Here is an 18,405-nt window from a genome sequence, read left to right as displayed (position 1 = left end):
TAGGATGCTACAAAGATGTCTGGAGTGCCCTGATTGCTAAAGCTTATGGGGTATCTTTATTTAATAAAAAGCATAAAGCGTCAGATGTTCCTGCTGTAAAGCTAGGACACTTTGCTACATACATTGTGACTGCCTCCAGCACTCTGAGCTTCTGCTTTCCTAGTCTCTTAAAGTATTTACATCGTACTCTGTTTATTGGAAGCACTAGTTTGTATTTTGTATCTGTTTCTGCCCCACCCCTAGTTTTTGGGGGAGTTTTTCTGTTGTGGTTCTAACTGCTTGATAAATTAACTAAGCTGTGTTCATTCTTGGGATCCCTAAGAGCTTTTTTGATTTAAGATTTAAGTTTCAATCAATTTCTAATTTGTATTTGCAGAATGTAGCTATGAGTTAAAGCATGAAACCTTAAAGGCTTGATCAGTTTATTTGTAATAAATCACATGCTTAGGAATTAGTTTAAAGATAACATTCCTAGCACTCACCAAACAGTTGCAGTTACAAGTAATAACAATAAAATCCAAAGCAATCAGCCCTGTCTTTCTTACTGAGCTGCTTTTCTTTTTTGCCATTGCTGTTGCCATTTGAGCTCACTTAAATGGCTCCGCTTCCAGTCCCTCTCTGCTTAACCTTTTGAAATACAAATAATGTAATTTTTGAGCTGTCCTGTGCTGCATATTTCTCACATATTAATACATGTTCAATAACCAAACTCCGCATTAATAGGCTAGATCTTCGTGAAAGACATGGAACTAATTCTCCTATCCTTTAGCTTTAACTTGTGGCCTGCTATACTCTTCCTTTTCTCTTCTACTACTGTTCTCCTTCCCTTCTTTTTTCCCCCAACTTCCCAGGCTGGTAAAAGGGCTTTACCTGAAGTAGGTGGTGGCTGGCCCTGGCTAGCTATGCATTTTTGATGGTCTCCTTTGCAGCCCTTTCTCATGGTATTAGGGGTGAATGAATCTGTTTTTCTCCAATTTTACATTACTGGCAGTTTCCCTTGTTTTACGAGTTGGTTTACCCCTTTTCCCAAGTTCTCAAAATGAAAAGAAAAAATGCATTTTCAAAACTTCTGTTACAGAGTTAGACACAAGTTATTTTTAAAGAGTTTTATAAGATCACTTTCTGCCTCCCTTCTTCAGGGGTGCTTCCTTTGCTTCCATCGTCTGGCTCCGTGGATGTGTGAGGAACAGAGACTCTTGCAGGTGGTGTGCCAGTCCGGATGCCTTTTCTTTCCAGCACCTTTAGCTTTAGCCATGCCCTACCTCGCTCAGAGCTCCACGCTATTTTTCCGGGTTTATTTCAGATTTGGGTAACTGGCCCCTTTTACAGCCTTATTCGAGTTAGGTTGCTTGGCTTGATTGTCAGAAACCTTTCACGTTCTGTCTCTGCCTAGCCAGTGAAGGGGTATGAAGCTAACAGCTAGTTTAAAAAACGTGCTAAGAAAGTTCAGTCACATTTCAGTGGAGACCACCCATCTCGTTCCCTCAGAGTTGCAAACAAACAGACAATTACTGTAGATAGCCGATCTTTTTGAAATTCTCTGGCTCCTTAAATTCTGCCTCAGGTGATTTGCTTTTCTTGTGGTTTAAGTGATCCTTTGATAATCATAAAATGATTTATCTGTAATTTGAGGTTATTGTCCAATTTCCTGAACTGTAAAACTGGATGGCCTTAAAAAGCTCACAGATGAACTGGGTGTATGCATTATAAAACAAAGCAAAACACTTTTAGCCACACACATTTACTTTCCCTCTTTCATTGCTCATAGTTATTTTCAGAGTGTAATTTTCCTTGAGCACAAATGATAAAATATATGTATGTGAGTGTTGTCACAAAATAATTGTTGCCCTTAAGTTGCCTCTTGGAGTGTCTGCGCAGGGGTGACATTCATATTCTTATAATCGCTTCTTTGGCTTTCTCTACCTGGGGGAATTAAAAACCACCTGATTAAAAACCTTCTGATGTCGTAAGATGCCTTACATACCACAGGACTTATGGCTCTTTTGCTAGAGGAGTGTTGGGCTCCATCAGCTTCAGATGCTGAATCTTACCAGCTTTTCTCTGTTGTTGTGTAGCACTTCATCTTCAGGTTACATTTTTGGGGAAACTTTAAGTTGTTTATTTTCTAAGCTTGATTTTTGTTTCTTACTCTTCGGTGAGATGCGGTCAGTGCTGGTTTTGTCACTTGTCTGCAGCATGACCCAGCGGAGAGTGCTCTGCTCCACAGGAGGAATGCAGCCTGCCTCCTCCAAACAGCAGCTTTCCCCTTACCTTGCAGTCAGGTGCTTTGAAGACCGACACACTTCATGGCCTATTTCAGTCTGCTGCACTCAGCCCATGCTTTAGTGGACCTTCAGAGTAAGTATTGTATAACACTGCTGAGCTGTAACTCTCTCCATCAATTCATAAGCATAACAGCATCTATTTAAGGCAGGAAGCTGGAGAGTCTGCCCATACAGAGGTCAGGGTGTAGCTATCTAATTGCTGCCATGCAACAAGAAAAAATTGCCAAATTAAAATTTGATCGTTTCAAGTATTCCTTTTCTTGTTCTGTCACAAAAATTTTTGTAAGAGGCCTTTTTTTACTTTAAAGCAGCCTATTCATTTTATAGCATATCCATTTTGTAAGGATGGTGACAGCTGGGAGATTCCTTTTCCAGCCAGGTGGTAGGCTGGACTGTCAAACCCAGTCTGCTGCTGATCAGGGCGGGTAAGAGGGAAGGTTGTTCTGAATAACCAAAACACCTGGATAGTACAAGAAGATAAGAGACATTTAACCATATATGGACTCTCAGTGCAAAATAAGGATTGTTAGTAGTTGATTCACTGTAATCCTGCTGAAGGTAGAATAGCTTTTGCAGAGTAACTGGACTAGTCATGCGGTATACTCCCAGCTGTGTAGAATGGAATTCTTTTACCATATAAACATTCCTCACCCTTCCTGAGCCACTTACCCTGTAACTACAGCCCTCCATCCCTCTTCCCTGCCAGGTCTTGTTGCACATGTCCCAGGCATCCCCTCTCCCAGACGTAGCCTGAATCCTCTAGTAATTGTGGTGAGGGCTTCAACAGAGCCTGTAAGTTGTGTAGTCTCCAACAAGTGGAGATGTGTCCGTCAGTGCTGCCAGGAGGAGATGAATGGCTGCTAGGTTTGATCAGTTGTGCAGAGCTTGTATAAATCTTACTGTCTTTGAGACTTGATCTTGTTTGTCAGACTTGATTGAAATTGGCCAACAAATGTGGGAGAGATTAGGGAGGCAGATGCATAATGTGAGCTCAAGAAAATGGATAAAAATCATGTAATAAAAAACAACAATAAGGGTATGCCTTGTAGTTAAGAAGGAAAATTGCTATGTCTTTTTGTCTGCTTTTCATTTTAATGGGAAGTGAGCAGTGTTGTCATCTTATTTTTGTTTTGCTTATTATTTTTAGACAGTGTGGGTACGCATTTGAGAAGCTACTGGCAGTAAAGGCATTTTCAGTGAATCAGTCTCTTTTGTGGAAAAAAAACACCCAAAAAGCAACACTGCACATAGCTATAAATGGAAACGGATGTCTCTTATCCCCGAATCTGCAGGCAAACCTTATAAGCTGTCATTAACTAAGCCCCTGTGTTATGGGTAAATAATAATATTCCATTTTTGCATTATTTTTGTGTTATGGTAGGCCCTGTCATATTGCAGAGAAAGCAAAAGTTTCAGGCCTGAAGAGCTGGAAAGCTAAATGTCGCATGGAGGTGGGTTTCCAGGGCACAAAGCAGATGTGTCATCTGTAGCGGAAGGAAGAGGTTCTCTTTTAAATGAAGATACGAGGGTTTTAAGATGATAAATATATTTTTACTAAAAGTATTGCTTCTTCAGCTCATTTCACAACCCATTTGTAATCAGTTGTTCAAACTGGTATTTGTTTTCTCATATTAGCCTAGAATTACGACGCCAGCAGTACTGGTAACGCAAATCACAGCGTTTCCGACTTACCACTGTGCTTGCTCATGGTGAAGTCATGACACAACTTCAGCACTGATCATTCTCTTGCACGTGGGACCACAGATCTCCCTTGCTTTTCCTTTAATATGCAGAATATCTCTGTTGTTTTCCCCGTTTTTTGCTGGGCGTTTCTCAGTAAATCTTTACAAGAACTGAACGATAAGAAGGGAAGGCTGTCGCCTGAAATCGGTCACTTCTGTTTGCTTTTTAATATTGAAAGTAGTGGTATTCCCTCACTCCTTTTGCAATGATTTCTGCTCAGAGACTAGAACAAGGTGTAGGGCTGCAATCTTCTCTGTCCTGCATGATGTTGGCTTATTTGCAACTCCTCCTATTCGGCAATAAGAGATGTGTACTTAAAATGTCTTTTGAAAGATGTAGGAGCTGTTGTGCCGAAAGTCAGATCCATTTTATAAAAAGGTGAGCTAAGCACATACAGCATGAACAAAACAGGATATGACATAACTGCTGAATAAGACATCATGCATAAGTACTCGAGAGCTATGGGACCCCCCCCACAGGCATCTTACCTTTTCCCTGCTGACTGTCTTGGTCCTTCTTTTCCTGGCAGTTTTGCATTTTATTTCTACTGTATTATCCTCTCCTGAGATTAATAGTGTTTTCTACCTCTTCATGCAAAAAAAAAAGCCTGCTTGGATGTGTCTCTTAATTCATCATTCTTACACCTCAGACGGTGATATTTACAAAGGTTGTAAGAAGGATATAATAATTTTGGTGTAAATTTAAATTTATTCATTGCTCACGTACATAGATAAGTGCATTTGCTTCTAAGGCAAATAAGTTGTTCTGATTTTCTGGCAGGAATCCTTCCTGAGTGTCTGTAGTCTAAACTGGAGGCACTAGGTACTGGGAATTTTAATAACTTAGTATTTTATTTTTTTCTTATTTTTGTAAATAACTGCCAGGTGGTACAGAAGAGGAGAGGACTGCAGAACTGCAGAAAACAAAGACTACGCCACCTGTAAACAGACTGACAGTGGATATTGTGGAACTGGAAGCTCTCAGAAAGTCTGTGGAGGACTTTTTCTGCTTTTGCTATGGTGGGTGCTTTAAAGTCTTCTAAATAGCTGTTTTGGATTTCTAAGTTTTTATTCCAGTTGGGAGGAGAGTACTGCATGATCTTAGCCTTCCAACTATACTGCAGTTACGCTGATAAGTTTAACTTTTAGTAGCCGATTCTAAGACATACACATATATTGGATAGTTTTCTTCTGGATGTGCTTTGTGGGATGTGATTTGAGATTATTGCACAGCAAAGCCCATTTAGTTTTCTTTCAAGAAAGCCTCCGTATCTCAGTGGGTTCCAGCGCATGTTAATGCGAACAGTACTTGGTTTCCTGTAGAGATTTGCATCTGCACCTTGCTTTTGCTGCAGTCTTCTCCAAAGTAAAAAGTTTTATGAGGCACTCGTCCTTTTGCTAACTTGAGCGCTCTTGACCTCAAGACCTCCTTTTTTTTTTTCTCTCTAGGTAAAGCTTTAGGAAAGTCAACAGTGGTACCTGTGCCATATGAGAAGATTCAGAGGGACCAGTCTGCTGTGGTAGTGCAGGGCCTGCCCGAAGGACTTGCATTTAAACATCCAGCAAATTACGATGTTTCAACCCTGAAATGGATTTTGGAAAACAAGTCAGGGATCTCATTTATCATCAAAAGGTTATTTGATCTCTCTTGTGCTGGTCTGCCCACTTTGGTTTTTATTTAAATACGTTGCAGCCTGTCTCTCTTAAACAGGAGTGCACTCTCTAATGTTACACTACCAAGTAAGTAATGATGTCTTTGCTAAAGCTATGGGTTTTTCTTTCCATATTTCCACACAGGCCTTTCCTAGAGCCAAAGAAACACCTAGGTAAGTTACTACTTACTCAGACTAAACAGAAACAGATCAGAATTTTAGTTTAGATAGCAATATAGATACAAGATTTGGTCATGTGGATAAAGTGGCAAACTGCAGAAATTCCTCGACTGCAAGTTGCCTTACTTATGGAACTATAACCTTTTCCTTTATGCATTCTTCCAGGAGCAACTAATTAGAGATAAAATTTGTTCTATTGCATTTTTCATCCTTTTACCGAATTTAAATTTAATGTGAATTGGATAGTATCCTAGGGAAAGAAGTGAACTGATGAAGGACTGCATTGCATTTTTAGAAGATGCCAAGAGTTTGCAGTGCTCTGTGTTCCAATACATAGCTGATTTTAGCATTTATATCTCATTTTTAAAATTGATTTAATCTTCTGAAGTGGCTAGGTGTTGTAGTTCCTACGAAAGCCTCTGTATATTAAAAAATCGGAGCTAGCAGGTGTTTTTTAAAACTCCGCACAGACTCACTTCTAGCTTAGAAGAAATCCCTTCTCCTGTTTCTTTCATGGGATCATGTTGCTTTACTTGCAGAATTCGTATATGTGAGGATTTCTTTTATGAAGAGGATGAAGCAATCTCTATAGGAATGTAGTCAAAAAAGAAAAGTTTCACTTTCTCAGGTGAAACAGTCAGAAGTTGATGCTGGATTAGTAAAATTAGAAATGTGTTGCCTGTGCCCAGTAAGAAGACTAGAGAGTGGGAAATTACAGAGATTCTGGTAATAATAGATTTCTATTGAAAATGCAAAGCAGGTTTTCAGTGTGGTAAATGCCATTCTAAAAACATAATCTATTTCTGTCTAGCTGTAATTTAGGACTAAGCTGAATCTCTGTAAAACTATCCGTTTTCTTTTAGCAGAGTTTAAGCGAAAGATTTGTTTACCTTTGTTTCCCAAGATTTTCACTTAGCATCATGAAAGAGAGCAATGAAAAGCATGGTGAAATGCACATTTGAAGCAATTTTATATTGGTGTTGCTTTATAGATTAATAAAGCAGTTTAAGGAGATCTGTCCCTCATATCTGTGAATACGGAAAATATGTACATATGCTTGTAAAATGTGAACAGGTTTTTGCTTCATGAAATCAATGTTACATTTTCAATTTGTATTTGTGGTAAATGGAGTACAGGAAATTCAAAGATTGTCTTTTAACTTTCAGGAGCTCATATGACAGATCCTTCACATTCAATTATACCTCCAGGTGGAAGGTGAATTTAAAATAATGTAGTTTTTTTGTATCAACTATGTATTTTCATATAGTTTATCTTTCTCTTAATGTGCTTTTTCTGTCCAGCTGACCTTTGGATAACTTTTTGCTTGCCTGGGATTATAAAACGCATGAAGCTGAATTTTCTTTTGGCCATTATTTGTGGGGAAACTGTTACGAATTAAACAGATGGCAAAGTTTCCCCTCAGTTTAATTAGCCCAATGAGTGTTCTTAATTCACAGTCTGTCAGTCAGGAATAAGTTTGTCATGTTTTATGATATGGCAGCGATGGGGAACAGATGTAATGTTGTTTCCTTCCCCCTCCTCAATTAAAAAATGAAAATAAATTTTTTTGGTAGTAAATGAAGAGATTATATCTGGAATAAATCAAAAATTGGTTGATGTGAAAACAGGGATCAGTTTTCTGTGCTTCTGAGTTTGCTTCTCATTAAATGGTAAACATGCTTTGAATATTGTGTATGTCCCTAAAATGTAGGGATAGGAGATTCCTGGCAATTCCCTTGAGATAAATCAGATAGGCTAAGATGCAGGGGTTTTCAATTTTGTGTTCCTAGTTGGAAAACACTACTGGGAGATTGATTTTACTTCAGAACATGTAAAGTTTGAGGGGATTTGCAGAAATGTTTGGTTTTTATAATGTCAATGGGCTTGATTTGTTTATTTTTGTAGTTGTCCTCCTATTCAAGTGAAAACGGAACCAAATGAGGATTCTGGTATGTTCAAAATTTTGCCCTTATTTGCAAAAAAAATGGTCAGTTTCTGTTCAGAAGGTTGAATTTAAGCAATGCTAGGAAGCTCCAAGAAAAAAGCAGCAAAAAGCCATCCTTTGTGAGAAAGAAAACCTTTTCTTTCCTTAAAAATGCCCACTTTTCAGTTGGTGTTTTTATCAAGTATTTATCCAAATGTTTCCATCTCTAGGAAGAAGAGATTTGTAAAATTTTGTACGCTAAAACAATTTATCTTTTGTAAATAGCTTAGTTTTAAGTGGAGGAGAATCTGTTGGTTTTTTATTTTGTTCTAATTCAAGATCCCTTTATCCCTGATGGAGAGAGAAATGGTTTATTTGTTATTATTACTAAAATATTGAAAATGACACAATGTCCATTTTCTAGCTATAAGGGAAATAAATAATAAATGCAAAAATGTGTTATTTGTGGTTAAAAAAATGCCTAAGCATTCCTAAGTTCCCCTGCAGGTAGGACATGATCCTGCAAGGCAGTGTGATCTGCAGCAGAGTGATGCTGAAGTGTATGCTTTGAGATAAAGGCATGAATAATCTCATTAAAGCCAATGAGACGACAGGTGTGCCTAGAGATAAGCTGGTGACTTTCCCTTTTGTTGGGTTGGGCTACACTGCTCAGCATTTTGTACAAGAATTAAGTTTTTATGTTTAGTCCAGTTTTTTGCTCTAGTTCTTTGTGCTTCGCAACTTTAAACTTGTGGTTTGGGAACCCTTCGTGGTTAACATCTAGCTTAACGTATGCAAAGAGTTGACTTGAGCTTTTTGTCAAGTCAGTCCCAGACTCTTTCCAGTGCTGCTTTCTAGGCATTTTAAGTAAATCTCCTTTTGTCGGAATGTTTTGAAAACAGTTTAGGGAATGCTGTGAAGGCTTATGGAGGGGATAGTACACTTGAAGGAAGCCATGAGCAGTTGAGGACCTTTGGTGTTGCTTCATCAGCAGCACAGTTTGATGCAGACTGAATCTGAACTGAGCAGGAGTAGGTCTAGAAGTACTTTCAGCCCAATGAGTGTTAAAATACATTTTTTTTGGGCTGTGGTAGTGCGCAGAAAGGCAGGATGCCATTCTTTTTCATTCTTCAGAGCCGAGACAGCATTTGCAAGGATACCTAGTTTGTAGGGAAGCATTTAATCCTGAATCCCTTCTGACAGTGACCACACTGAAACATAAGAAACCAGCAGGTCGGTTTGTTACTGTTCTTTTAGCTCAACAATTGTTTACTGTCTCAGCACCTGAAAATAATTTTTTTTCCTTTTTTTGAATAGAGACTGCCTAGGATCTTGGTGGGTGTTTTGTTTGGGTTTTTTTTAAGAATCTGGTTATTATTAGTTTCCATATTTGATTCCTTTGTTTCTTCTACAGGAATTTCTTTAGAAATGGCAACAGTAACAGTGAAGGAGGAATCAGATGATCCTGACTACTATCAGTATAATATTCCAGGTAATGATACTAACTTTCATATGCATTTATCTCATAAAAGGGTTGATTGCTTAAGTGTTGCTCTCTCTGTGCCTTTCTTTTTACTTATTCTTGGTCGTTAAACGTGAAATTACTTAGCTCTGTTAGGATACAATGCTTCCATACTGGCTATAATTTAAATTACTGTGAAGAATACCAAAAGAGCTAAAGTACAACTTCAGCATACCCATATGCGTGTGTTTGGACTGCAGGAGAAATTCCAGGAGTCTCTTGAACTGCTTTGATTTTTTTCTGAGGGTCCAGTATGCAGACTCTCATACCAGTGACCTCTTTAAACAGGAAATAAACCATAATAACAATACTGTCTAGAGCACGGCTTGGATCTTTTCTTTAGTTTAAAGTTTCAGTAACTCTTATAGTGTATCAATCACTTTTCTTGTATGGAATGACCAATATGTGTCAAAATTGTATTGAAAGTTTTATATAGACAAAGCATAACAACATTCATGAAGTCCATGACGTGGGCTCTGTGTATGTTTTAAGGTATCTCTAAGTTGCTTTGCCTCATCTCTATGTATCTGATTAATACTTCACGTTAACTTCAACAAGGAGTGAAAAAAAGAAATCATTACTTCTGTAGGTTGAAATGAACAGTAATTCAGAAGTCCTGGTTATAAATGGTGATATAAGATAGCTAGAACCCTAAATTTATTATTTCAGCCTGTTTGCGTTTGTCATTAGGTTAATTGAGCAATACAGAGGAACACAGGCAAGCTGCCATGCATCTCTGAAGGATAGCTGCATGTTCAACAAAGAAGCGCAAAACAGCACATCCTTTCATTTTGTAATGTTATATATTATTGAGATAACATTTTTGCGCGTGTTTAGACACAAAGATTCTTGAGGTTATTTTCTAATGTGCTTTAATAACTAACTACAGGATTGTAGAATCAATATGGTCGTACAGGTACGTCTCAAGTAATGTATGAGCGCTGTTCAGAGAGATCTTAACCATATGGCATAGCAAAATGTCACCACTCAAGTTCAGAATTTGAAAGGTGAATTCCCTGGTGTTAGGATTATCTTTTCTTCATATTTGTACGTTGCCTAGCCTCAGGAGATGGGGAGGCAGGGTTTACAGGCACGATATAATGTGGTAAAAATAGATACTTTTTGGAGACAACCTAGTTGTTGTTCCTTCCAAAGCCAAGTCCTGTCATCTTTTTGCTTTTCAGCCCCTTGTGGCATTCCATTTTATGCATTAAAACAATGTCAGAATTTGGCCAATAGCCTTTTGAAGAGAGACTGTACTGAAATCGCTTCCGTACAAAATAGTAACCGATTGTGCTGCAGCGTGTTTGAGCTAAAAAACCCTGTTTATTACATAACATGCTTCCATAGCAAAGTCTAAGCACTGCAGATTTGGAGAGGGTATTTCTCTTGTCTTCTACAGAACTCTAAACTGAAATCTTCTGATTGGTGGAGAGCAATATGTATCTTTTTCAGATAAAATGGTGCTCAATTAATAACTCCCCCTTTCCTCCCTCCCAGTGTAGTCCTCCAAAGTTGCATTTAAAACGAGGCAAAACTGAATATACTGGTAGGAGGGATGGGATGCTGGGAGCTAAAAGAGGTGTTACCATGTCATGTCATGCCACCTTCCCCGGAGTAAAGCAGCTTCCCCTTTGTTTCTTTGAGTTGCTGATGCTCAGGTTCAAGCCAAAGGTCGTACAAAGTGCAGAGAGCTATAAATTCAAGAGGCATATAGAGGTTTGTGTGTTCATGATGGTGCTGGGCAGAGAAGTGAATCTTAGAAAAGTACAGTTATCCTGAGGTGTGCTCCTGAGGGATGACGCAAGTCTGCCCAAGCATTGCCTTTGGAGAGACGTGCTATAAAATAAAGAAAACGGCTAGGGTCATAGTTCTTACTAAAAATACCCTACAGCAAAAGCCGGGCTTATCGATTTATGAGAACAAACAATTTAACTGTTAGAGAACAGCAATCTGCTTGGGGCTTCCTGGAGAACATGATTTAATGATGAAATTTCACCATTATTGTTTTTCTCTGAGTGTTTGCTTCCTCTCACAAATCTGTAATGCTGACCAAAATGCTGTGTGCCTCCCTGCACATGAAATTCTCCCGTTAATCAAACAGGGGGAAAATTATACCTGTAGGTGGACGTTCTTTGGATGTCACCATGAGTTAATACTGAATTACTAAATTTAGAAATGTTTTAGCAGTGCACAGCAAGAAGACTGAGAAATAGGGACTTTAGCCATCAAAAACTTCATGTGGGTGTTTTGACAGAGCATTAGGGGCAGTTTACCATCAGTGTGCACCGGCAGTATGGCAGTGGGTGTTTTTTTCCAGTATCCTGGACAAATATGAAGGTCGTCACAGCAGTGTTAAATGCTTTGGGTGACACCAAAGACAACCGGTTCTGGAAGAAAGGTCCAGATTTTGACTGTTGACTAAACAAGGAAAAGGACTGAGCAGAGTTCTGCAGGACTAAATAATGCATACTGGAGCATTCCAGCTATCCTAGTTAATATTCCTGCATATACCTTATCTGTAAGTACCACTTATTATGGCTCTTATGAAATGTTAGTTAAAATGCTGTTTCTTAGTTTAGTGGTTGAAATGTGGTTTAGTCCTTGAAATGTGGTTTGTACTCTTAGATTAAGCATATTACTATGCTGTGGGAATAGATCTGTTTCCATGGCTGTTGCAGAGGGACCGGCATTCATTTCTGCTCGAGCTCCAGACCAGCTGGGTATGTGCAAGGCCTGATCCTAAAGCCAAGTAGGAGGGCGTGTGTTCTCTACTGTGTTAATGCAAATACATCTCTGTGCCTGTAAATCCTCCTAGCTTCTTTACCAGCTTCCTTGCATTGAGGGGACTGTTCAGCTGGTGCATAAACGTAAAGTAACAGACACGCATCTTGGCTTCTTACTAGAAGGCTGTCTACAAGACCCAGGCTATCTTGAAGACATTTCATGGAAAAAATTAGGTCAAAATACCATCAGTGCCAGAATGAGAGCAGCTCTGAATCAATTAAGAGAACAGAATTAAGAGCTGTACTTTTTTTTTTTCAATTTACAAAGAAGCAGGAATACATTAAGAAAATTCCTCGGGGTTATGTACCATCTTCAATCCTCTTCATCAGCACAGAGTAAAACAAGGCTTTTTGGAGACATAGCTCATGCAGAACTGAGTAACTTGCTGACTAAGGACCAAGCATTTCCTGAAACAGGCATGTTATCCCATGAATTTTATGGATGTCTCCAGTTACCACTGACGCCTCAAAGTTAAAACAAAGAACTGGAAGCAGAAGGAAAAGGCTGTAAACAATGTGTCCTGTGAATTGGCTGGTTCAGCTTATAAACCGCTGTCTAATGAACTGACTGGTTTGGCTTATAAACCACTTAGAGTGAGTAAACAACTGCCTAACTTCTTTACTCTCTAAAGCACCATGTGATGGAACAGTGCTCTCAGTTTTGGAATTACTGGCAATGGTAGAGTGAGGCAGTTAAAATATAAGACATTCATCCAAAACCAAATGAGATTGAAAGTATCTTCTGCTGGGAAAAAAAGCCCAAAATGGGAAAGTAAACTGTACTTTTATTCTCTCTCTGGAATGTTGAACGTCATTAACATCTTTTAGTGTGTCTCTAAGAACAAAATATCCCTCCTTTGGAGATCTCCCAGATACTAGAAGTAATGTCTATTTTAATGGGGCTAAAACTGTAAAGCTTAAGCTGGCAGTACTCTAATCTCCATAATGTAAAACTCAGCGTGTAGATACTATCTTAAACCAAGAAATTCCGGAGTATGTATCGAGACAAGAAGAAAGCATGATGATGTGCTTCCTAAAGGCATTTTGATATTACCCTGGTAATTATATGTTGTTCACATTGCTGCCATCTGTGTAGTGAAAAAAAAGACCAAAAAAATGAGCATTGCTGATGATGCTAATCCATGAGATGATAAATCCATCCTTTCTGCCAAGTGGCAGAGGTTTGGCTGTGTAGTGTTAGGACATAATCCATTAGAAACTGAGGCTGAGGGATTTGAATTCAGTATAAGTAAATGGTTTTACCACCATGCTTGGTTTTTGCTTTTCGTAGTAATGTGTCTGCCTGTAATGTACATGAATGCAGTAAAGTGGAAACGTATCTGCTTTTTTTAATATCTCCTGGTGGTAGAACTTTCAGAATTCTTTTAAATCTCATTTTCTAGTCTTTTCTAAATTAAGCTAGCAGAATGTATTGGTTTACGCTTTTTAATTTCTGAAATTATTTTTTTCATACTGTTGTTTTCCTCTGTCAAAGCTTCATAATGTGAAGAAAAAAAAAAGCTTCCCAGTTTCATAAAATAATCTGTGTCGGTCACTTAAAAAATCTGATGGATTTCTTACATGTACTGTAGGTTTTATTGACATTAAAGTTGAGGGGATTGAATTCTCTGTGCTTAATCCCAGGGGCTGTAAGCCTAGCAAGTGTATCTCTTTAACTAGAGAAATCTTTCTTCAAGTTTCAACATGTCAAAGACTCCTATTTTTCCTTTTTTATTTGTGTCACAACATATATTTGGCATAAAGATAATGCAATATAGAGACTGTTGCAGAATATGTAGGTAGAACAATCCTGTCACGATTTCTGAATTAAGGAATAAACACAAAAATATGTGCTTTTATAAGGTATTTGTTTAAAATGGGATGCATGCTTCTGTGTGTCAGGGCGTTATGAATTATAATAATTACATGTTCAGAAGAGTTCGTAGGAAATTACTCTCCCACCTGGCTGCTTACACGGAATATGCTTATTTAAATAAAAGCAAATGTAGTCCACAGAGACGTTTTCCAGCACACTCAGGGAGGCTGTGTTCTGTTCCCACTCGCCCGTACCGGTGGCGAATCACACTACTTTGATGAGAACTTCTTCTCGTGTGGCCTAGAGCACCATCAGTGTCTCTGGCTTCTGCCTTGCTCCTTTTCTTCCCCGCCACTTTTTCCCGTCTTTGGACTTTGGTCTCGGCTGTGCCAGTACCACTCTTTCTGGAGCCGTGTTTTGAACCAAATCTGAGTTAAACAGACAAATAGGAAAAATAACCCTCACCCCCCCACAAAGAAAAAGTGGCAGGAGTGGGTTAAAGCAGCACTTACTGAAAGAAATGCACATAAAACAAAGAATCTTGTATAGGTTCCCCTCTTAAAATCCTGTTAAATTAAAATCCATTTGAAAATATGAGCAATCAATTTAGGCAGAACTGTCTCAACCAAACATTACTTAACCACCAAATAATCATGTTTTTCTTTTAAAAAATTAATCCCTAAATATTAATTTTCTTGAATAACTCATAGTATTTGATATTGCATATGTACTTTCAGTTGACTGAAATACTCATTAAGTCTGATTGTGACAACAGTCTTTTCTTTCTTTTCTTACTTACTGTGTGTATGAAATAATGAGTTTAAAATACTTCACCTGCCTTATTAGTAAACAGTAGCTGTTTCTGTTGTGAAGCTATTAACATTCATTGTTGGTACACTCTTAAACCTACCTCTAAACAGCTCTAATTTCTGGGGAGCTCTATGATCTTCTGTAGATTGCTTTTGCAAATGAACACAGCAATGATTGGATTTACGCAGAGCAATTAGTCCAAGTCCTTCGGTTCCAGTTAGTCCTATACAGTCCCATATGCAACACATAGGCTAGTTTTATATACCTGTGCTATTTTTGTGGTATAGAATGATCTCTTGCTCAGTGTGAAGCCATTTGGGCTGTAAGCTGTTCACTCTTTTCAGTGTAACTGCATTAAGCAGTAGGATTTTTAGGCGTGTTAATTTAATCTTTTAAGTGTCATTTGTGTGCTGCAACAACCTTTTTAAAGCAGTCCGTATATAGCCATCAAAAGAGCTGTTGTGATGAAAAGCAAACAACCTTGAAGTGTCATAAATGATTTTAATCTCTGAATTTGTCTGTTTAATGTAAGTAGAAATGTTGAAGTCAAAAAGGACTCCCTAGGAATACAAATTTTAACAAACAGGAAAAAGATTTAGCTGATTAAAAATTCATTGAAAAAAGACAGAACCATCAACATTTCATGCTTTAAAATCAGTTTATTAACACCAAAAAAATTGAAAACCTGCTGTTCTGCTGAGTCTCTGACTCTTCAGTAGTCCAAGAAGTGCACCCCCCTGCCATTAGCCCCTCAACATTTTTATTCTGTTGAACTAGATGAATAAGGATGTATATATTCTTAATATTTGACATGGTCTTTCCTAAGTTCAATATTACAGAAAGTATGAAATGAGCGTATGATAGATGAAGTTAAGAGTTATTTGGCAAATTCCTCTATGGACTGGGAAGACGTGTTTGTTGTGAGACACAATTTAAAAGCCGTTCTCTTTGTTCCCAAGCAGGCCCCTCCGAAACGTCAGAGATGGATGAAAAAATTGCTCTTGCAAAAAGTTACACAGGTAGATCTTTTAGTTGTATTTTTCCCACATCTGTTTTGGAAATTGAATGTGAGTTTTACGTTTCAAGGCTCTGCTTCCGTGATTTGAAGTAAGAGTTAGGGTATTGCAACTTCAACAGAAATGACAATTTCAGTGGCCTTAATTTTCAGGTGTCGAAGTAGAGAGACATATAGAAGGGAATCTCCTTTCTTTTCTAAATTCAAAAAGCAACATCAGGTTGATCACTAAAGCACTAGTAATTTGTGCATGTTGATGCTTCTCATGAAATTCAGTCTGTTTCATAATTGGTTATAAAGTTTAATAAACTTCTGCTTATGTATTATGAGAACAACTTGATCATTTCTTTCTTTCAGCTGTATGTGAGGTGAATGGGTATATACAGAACAAAGTATATGGAAAGTCTGTGTTTAGTGGAAGGAGTTCCTTACTGTATATGAACAATATCTGACATAAATTTACTCAAAATTTTACATTTTTTTTCAGCTTCTTACAGTCTGTATGAAAAACACTGGTTTGCCCATTTGCAAACACTAGAAAATACTAATCTGCATTTCAACCCGTGAATTTCTTTATAACGTCAGGGTTCTTCTGCTGTCATGAATTTAAGATGCAAAAATTGAGCCTTCTGAATGTTGTACATGTGAACATGATAGTTCTGGATTTTTCGCTTATGAAAATCCTTGCATTGAATAGTCGATGTTAAAAGTTACTTTTGTATTTTTACTATGGTATGTTTTTTACTTTATATTCGTCTAAAGGAAGCCACCAGGGTTCCGATTGCAGTGAAGGAACAGATGTGGAAATACCAGTAGAAGGTTAGAGATATGAAATGTTTTTCATAAGAATAAAGTAACATCATTGGATATTATTTTACAGAAATATTTTAAAAGATGGCACCTTGAAGTTGTACATCTTCTCCAACCATTTTCTTTCCACATTTCCACAAGGTTGGCTTTTGGGGTTTTTTGTTTTGTTTTGCTTTTAATCTCCCAGATCATGCCACTCTGTGGCTTACTACAAGCAAGTTGTGATGAGAGTCATCATTCTTTTAAATCATAAATTGCATTTGTAAGGTGCTTGTCACCCAACATTTAATGCTTTAACATGATGTTAAAAGTACATCATTCTGCAGCTAGTTTCATTCTAAGCACCTGACTCTCAAACCTGAGTTGTGAGTATTTAAGGCCAAGTTATGCTAGCAGCAATACTCATTCTTGCAAATCACATTAGTTTTGCTTTAAAGATAAATATCAGCATAGTTAAGGGTACCATTACATGAAATTTAAAAGCATTTCTCTTGATAAAGGAGAATAAAGTTCTTTGCTCTTGCTGACTGCACTTTTAACTCTACTTATTTGAGAAGAAATAATCCAGGTAGTTTGTTTTCCTAAGCATAATGCTGTGAGCTTTATGCCTGACTGTGAAGAGAGAGCCTGAGGAAAGGGATGTATGATACGAAAAGACCGAGACTCTGACTTTGCTTTGGTTCTGACTATGTAGAATTTTATAGTTACAGATGCTGAGTGTGGCCCTTAGTGTCAGAATATGGTTTTGTTACGCACCCCTTTCTCAAAGCTGTTCTCCTTTGCAAGTTTCTATACGAGATGTGCTGCAAGTTGCAGCCTGGTTTTGCTGAACAGAATAAACCTGTTGCTTGTAAAGGTTAGTATTTATAAAAAGGTCTATAGGCAGTGATTAAAAATTGCAGGTAACAGTCTTAAATTTCGTTTGTTGTTTAAATAGGCATACAGCATAGGCAGTCTTGTCTGGGTTCTGTAAAATAAAATTATTTATTGCTGATCCTCACAAAAATGAGTGTGAAAGAAAAATCGATGATAATGTTTGGATTTTATGAAGTCTTTGGTGTATATCCTTTTAACTGTTGTTAAAGAAATACATATAATAGGCATTTAAAGTTCATCCGAAAGTTTGTCTGAAAGCTACAGCCTGTGGTGCAGAAGATTTGCAGCAATGATTGTTTTATGCAAAGCAAAACATCAGAGGGATGTGCAAACATATCTTTTGGTGTATATCACTGGTGGTTTTCACTGTTTTTCCCTTCCAGTAAACTTGACAAGATGGTGAAAAAGGAAGTGGCAAAATTAACGTGTGGCCGGAATCCCCCAGATTAGCTGTAGCTGATAAAGGTGTCTGAGGTCTTAGTGAGATTGGATGAGTGGGGAGCATGGTGGTGTTGAAATTCAGCAATCAGAAAGTTAAGGTTATGTGCATCAAAATAAATTGTTTTAAACTGAATGAAATCATATTTGAGAAACTGGAGACAGTGCCAGTGAATGACAGCATTTAGAACTGTGAAGAAGGCTGCTGCTTAGGAGCTGTGGGAATTTACCTAAGATCAAAAAATACCTAGTGATGATACTACTTTGTTAAAAAAGATACACTTCAGTGTTTAAACTAGTTGGTTTAATATGAATTAAGAAGAAATGTCCCGTCTGGGAGTTTTCTTCCAGAACTTTGTTACCATCTGCTTTGACCTTTTTGCATGTTTCGTAGGGATTTGGTACTGGACTGGATGGACCATTTGCCAGTCTTTGTGGCTGTTCCTAAATTTCCAAAAATTGTATTTATTTACTTATTTTTTTAAAACTTTTCTGATGCTTTCAAAAAAAGGTTCTAAACGATCAGTTGATGTGATAGTTATTTTTATG

General features: G+C 37.8%; 1 protein-coding gene across 1 annotated transcript in view; it reads left to right on the top strand.

Moving 5' to 3' along the window:
• Window positions 1-18,405, top strand: part of GTF2I (general transcription factor IIi) — a 74,457-nt gene that overhangs the window by 19,136 nt on the left and 36,916 nt on the right. The window contains exons 4-11 of the mRNA XM_059829458.1: window positions 4,913-5,047; window positions 5,477-5,660; window positions 5,825-5,853; window positions 7,026-7,074; window positions 7,765-7,808; window positions 9,198-9,275; window positions 15,677-15,736; window positions 16,495-16,551. Coding sequence (XP_059685441.1) covers window positions 4,913-5,047; window positions 5,477-5,660; window positions 5,825-5,853; window positions 7,026-7,074; window positions 7,765-7,808; window positions 9,198-9,275; window positions 15,677-15,736; window positions 16,495-16,551 — 636 coding nt within the window. The remainder of the gene's footprint in view (window positions 1-4,912; window positions 5,048-5,476; window positions 5,661-5,824; window positions 5,854-7,025; window positions 7,075-7,764; window positions 7,809-9,197; window positions 9,276-15,676; window positions 15,737-16,494; window positions 16,552-18,405) is intronic.

This window comes from Gavia stellata, chromosome 25 (assembly GCF_030936135.1).
Source record: "Gavia stellata isolate bGavSte3 chromosome 25, bGavSte3.hap2, whole genome shotgun sequence".
Classification (NCBI taxonomy): Eukaryota; Metazoa; Chordata; class Aves; order Gaviiformes; family Gaviidae; genus Gavia; species Gavia stellata.
The sequence above is the reverse complement of the archived record's forward strand: the minus strand, read 5'-3'. Positions and strand labels throughout refer to the sequence as shown.